General features: G+C 42.5%; 1 protein-coding gene across 1 annotated transcript; it reads left to right on the plus strand.

The window, feature by feature from the left end:
• The first annotated feature begins 838 nt into the window (after window positions 1–838).
• On the plus strand, window positions 839–2841 carry LOC123076705 (uncharacterized). Its single transcript, XM_044498819.1, has 4 exons — window positions 839–1234; window positions 1414–1696; window positions 1824–2038; window positions 2160–2841. Exons 1-4 carry the CDS (start codon window positions 926–928, stop codon window positions 2769–2771), a joined length of 1419 nt encoding a protein of 472 aa, XP_044354754.1. The 5' UTR covers window positions 839–925; the 3' UTR covers window positions 2772–2841.
• The last annotated feature ends 2336 nt before the right edge of the window (window positions 2842–5177 follow it).

Here is a 5177-nt window from a genome sequence, read left to right on the forward strand (position 1 = left end):
GGACCCCCTCCAATTCATGAAAGACCGGCCCCATAGAGTTCCACCCTATATCATCTTGGTATCATGAGCCATATTGATCACGAATTTGGAGTCCCCCCTTCATTTTCTAGCCTAATTTTGTGTGCTTTTGTCCCAATTCCAAAATCCCCACCAAAAGTAGCCCTCCCAAATCTTTTGCATTTTGTTGGTTCTTTTGAGATTTTGTTGTGTTTGATCCATGATTTTGTTGTTTGGCAAGTGGATCTTGGCATTCCCAACCCCCCACCACGAAATCCATTCATTTTTTTTCCTTTTCTCCATCAATTTTGACCCCGAAATCCCAAATTTCCGCCCAAAATCGCGTCCCGGATATGAAATCCCGAGTTGACCCAGACTCATCAGACATATGGAGCCTTCGGAACCACCAGATGTCCGGTATTTACTGGAAATCCGACCGCCCAAAAAAAGAGCCGAATTCTCGGATGTCCAGTAGCCCAGAAAACTGACTTCGCTGAAATTTTGTTTTGGCCATAACTAATTCATCCGGAGTCCGATTTTGACGTTCTTTAGCTCGTTTTGTAGCTATTGACACCCCCAATGCATCTCACAAAATTACCACCATCATCATTTGACTCCATCAAAGTTTCTGAAATTTGGCACTTATTATTTGGGCAGATTGTGTGTGTGTAAACTTTCTATATTTGTAGTACAAGGCTAGTGTAAGTTATTTTTATTTAGGAGTCCTTGCTAGGCCGTACTGTAATTGGATTCAGAGCGGACACCGGAGGCCTTGTCCGAGATGGAATTGAATTGTAGGAGCCCAGCTAGCTAGGTATGATGCAATCGGTACCACCTCGTCCGTAGGCAGCCCTGCACTTAATTTGCAGGCAGAAGCGAATCCAAGGAATCCAAGGAATCGAGGACGACGACGACGACGAGGAGGAGGATGGAGATGGTGGCGCTGCGGAGCCAGGAGGGCGTGGATTTCGTGGTTCCCGCGGAGGAGGCCAGGGTGTCCATGTTCTTACGTCGTAGGATGGAGCTCGACCGCGAAAACTACATCGTCCCCGCCGACGGCGACGAGACCAAGTATACCCACATCTTGCTCCGCTCCATCCGAGCGGACGTCCTGCCCAAGGTTCTGCACTACTGCAAGAGGCACGCCATTGCCACCGACGACGACCGGGACCTCGGCGACTGGGACGCGGAGTTCGTCGGCAGTGTCGACCTCGACACCCTCTACGATCTCATCCTGGTGATTCATTAATCAATTTGTTTCCTCTCCATCTCTTCTCCCATCACACAACCAGCAACTAATCATGTGCTTGCTTGCACCGTATTTTTTTCTTCAACTTTTGAGTTTTTTTTTTGAGACAATTCAATTTTTGAGCTTTGAAGCATATATTGATCGTGTTAGTCACCGTTAAATCGCAGGCTTCGGAGAAGCTCGAGGTCCGAGGGCTCCTTGGTCTGGCCTGCCGGGCCCTCGCCGGCAAGATCAAGGGGAAGTCGCCACGCGAGACCTGCCATATCCTCGACGTCAGGGGCGTCTTCGACGACGCCAATCATGACCTCAAGTTGGTGGAGAAGGCGTTGGCGGCTCTTAACATAGTCCGTTGCCAGGACTTCACCCAATACGAACCCAAGCTCAATGCTTTCAAGTGTAGTCGATACCACAATTTTGAGAACCTAGCCTTCTTCGACTTCGACAAAGAATGTGAGTGTTCAATTTTCGGTCACCATCACCAAACTTCTTCTTCTTCTAGGTCTTCACTGCGCGACACAATATTAATACATAAGTACGCACGTGATACATGTTGGTTTTGATTTGTGATCATGTGCAGCCAGCTTCCAACGTGGTCCGCCGCTCCACAAGTTACCTTCACCCGAGTCGATCCAGCGATATTGCCTCAATGTCATTTCTGTCAAGGCGCGCGAATCGGATGTTGGCTATCCGATCAGTGTGTTTGGAACCGTTATAGCGAGGGACTATGTCGACTATAGATGCGTCTATCTGTTTAGGCGTGAAAGGGATGATCCCCAGCTCATCAGCTCTCCCGTATGTACCTTGATCTTTGTTCCTCGCCTTGTTAATTGCTGCTTATTATATCATTCCACCGTTTTTGCTCGGAAATGTAAGGCGTGTTTGACATCTTTTCTTTCCTTGAACCCTTTTGCAGGATGATATGTTATCTTTGGTAGATCCATGTCGAGCACTTGTTCCGATAGACAACGTTTATTTTGAGACTGATTTAAAGATCAAGTGTGATGGAGGGGCAGATAGAGTTTTCAGTAAAGGCATAACGGAATTCAATTGGGTTTGCATCCCTACATACAAGCAAACCATGGCGGTCAGTGTGTATAGTTTCCTGAGTGACATGGAGTTTTTATGTGCACTGGTACACGAACCCGTGGAAGCCACCATTGCAATCAATGTTTTGAAGGGGCCATGTAATATCTCAAGAGTAGCCGCTTCGGCTCCCGGAAACTTCAAGGATCATGTCGTTCTATACGAATCAGCGGGCAGTCCGACGGTAGTCGGCGATGGTGACTCCATCCCGTTAACTCGGAGCGTGGTAGCTATCTCTCTAGATCAAAAGTTGGCGCTCTTCCTTGTTGGTGGTGACGCGTGTGAACACCTTGCTCTCACTCTAGGACATTCCGATCAAGTGCTTATTCGCAAGATGGGTTGTGCGGTGTTGGAGGTAATAGTTGGTTGGACATATGTGCCGAGAAGAGAGAGGCCTAATATGTTTAAGGTTATCGGAAAACATACACGCCTCTTGCTGTGAGAAGGTATGGCGTCGATGGAGGCCACATATTAGTTGTTTGTATAGTTGTGGTACTCCTTCAATTAGAAGATGTAAGGCGTTACATAATTTTGTTTTAGATGTAACATAATTTTGTATTAGATGTAAGGCGTTATGTGAGAGGATTTCACGAAATGTAATTGGAGGTACTGTGAGCTTTTTGTTCATAAAAAAAATATGGTTTGCAAGAGCATGAAATCAGCATAGATCAATATGCATATACATAGTATAGATAAGTGTTGTGGCATTGTGGGTCTTGACAACTATATATATACTTGCATTGTGGATCTTCTGGTCGTAAGGAAGAAAGGAAGCAAAGCAGCTGCTGCCGCTGTGTGACCCTAACACTCGTCCAGTGGGTGAGAGTGACCCAGGCAGCACAGCACACCACTGAGCGCAGTGGCGGAGCTTGAAAGAAATCTTTGGAGGGGCGAAGCTATAAAAAACAAATACTAAATCATACGAATACAACAAGTTAGAAAGTTAGATATTGCAAATATCAAGTACAGATAATTATATTGATCTTCTCCAGATTAGCTTGCAAAATACATTTATAATCAGTAGAGAATTCAGTTCACTACAAAGTGCTATTTAACATGGAGCATTCAGTTCACTACGGATCAGCTCCAGAACAAAAGAAAGAGTCAATTACACTGATGGTGCTATAACTTGGCGCGAACGGTCACTTTAGTACTACAAGTTGTGGTGTACATTGAAGTGATTCAAAAACTTGGCTCGGACGTGCGAATACGGTTGCTTATCCCGTTTGTATACGAAATGTGCACTGACTAGGCATGTGGACCCTAAGAGCGTGTGGCCTGATTTTCACAAAATAAACCTCGGAATTTTGATTTTTAAAAAAAGGTCCATGTAGACGTGGCATTCTTCACCTCAGTGACCAGCGGGTTCTGCCTGTTAAAAATAAATAACAAAAAAGTAGGTGCCGCCAGGATTTGAACCCAAAACCACTTGCTACATCATGTACGGGCCAAACCACTCTACCATACATTTTCAACTAACTATTATATAATTGACATTGTGAAGTATAAAAAATTTAAAATTTTATATAGTACAAATATTTCATAAACTACAACTAAAAATATTGTTTCAATTATACAAGCATTTTAATAATTATATGCACATTTGTATAGTTCAATGTCTCTATAATTAAAAATATTCATATTCTAACATTTAAAATTTTGATTTGAATATTCAATCATGTATACTATTTAAGTTAATACAGATATGCACATTTATAATTCATCATGTTAATTATATTATTATTAAAATGTTTGTATTATCAAAATTTATAACACAGAAATATCCATATCAATTATATGTTTTTAATATAATACGGGGTGTATATTTACAAATCATCGTTTGTTTGTATAATATTTATAACACATAAATGTTTGAATATAAGTTTTATTACTTATGTTTTATAAATATCTTTAAAAAATAGTTGGTGCAAATGAGCCGCAATATTTGCAGCCCATTTAAGCTCCACCTGCGTATCAAGTGTATATATAAATATTGTTAACCACAATTAGAAGTATGAAACATATGGCGTAGTGGTTAGATACACATCTTTTTTTGCAGATGGTTGCAGGTTCGAAACCTGGGCGCTCCACCATTTTTAATTAAAAAAACAATATTCGGATTCTTTTTTTTGAAAAAACAGGCCACATGCCCCTTGTCCTTGGTCTAGTCGCTGACAGCGGGGTCCACACGCCTAGTCAGCACAGATTCAGTATACAAACAGGATAATAACCATATTTGCATGTCCGGATCAAGTTTTTGCACCACTTTAATGTACGGCACAACTTCTAGCACCAAAGTGATCATTTACGCCAAGTTGTGGCACCACCAGTGTAATTGACTCCAAAAGAAACTATACCCAAAATACTATATAACCATCAATGGTTTTCCCCTTAAGCATCACTGCCTCCCTCGGTCCCTCTTAATCTGTAAAGGACATTTTCTATTTCAGTACAAAATCCAATTGACAACATCTAATTTACAAAATCAATGACCAGATGACCACTAATTTTTCTCTCACCAAAGGTTCCTCCACTAAGGTAACAAAGCTACAAAATCTGGGAGATGCAGAAAATTATACAGGGAGCTGCATCTCCAACAATGGCAAGATGAAAAGACCACATCTAATTAGAATTTTCCTCCACTACAAAGCTACGGAGGTCACAATATTTCAACTTCCCAAAAATTCCATAGGGGAAAGATTGAGAGAGATACAGAGAGGGCAGTCTGCTCACACGGCTTACCGAGGCACTGCGCGACGTCGACGGAGCCTGATGCTGTAGCGGACAGCCGTAGCCGAGGCAGAAGTGGATCTGTGGATGAACCTGAGTGGAGTAGTAGTTCTAGGCA

Source organism: Triticum aestivum, chromosome 3D (genome assembly GCF_018294505.1).
Source record: "Triticum aestivum cultivar Chinese Spring chromosome 3D, IWGSC CS RefSeq v2.1, whole genome shotgun sequence".
NCBI classification, from domain to species: Eukaryota; Viridiplantae; Streptophyta; class Magnoliopsida; order Poales; family Poaceae; genus Triticum; species Triticum aestivum.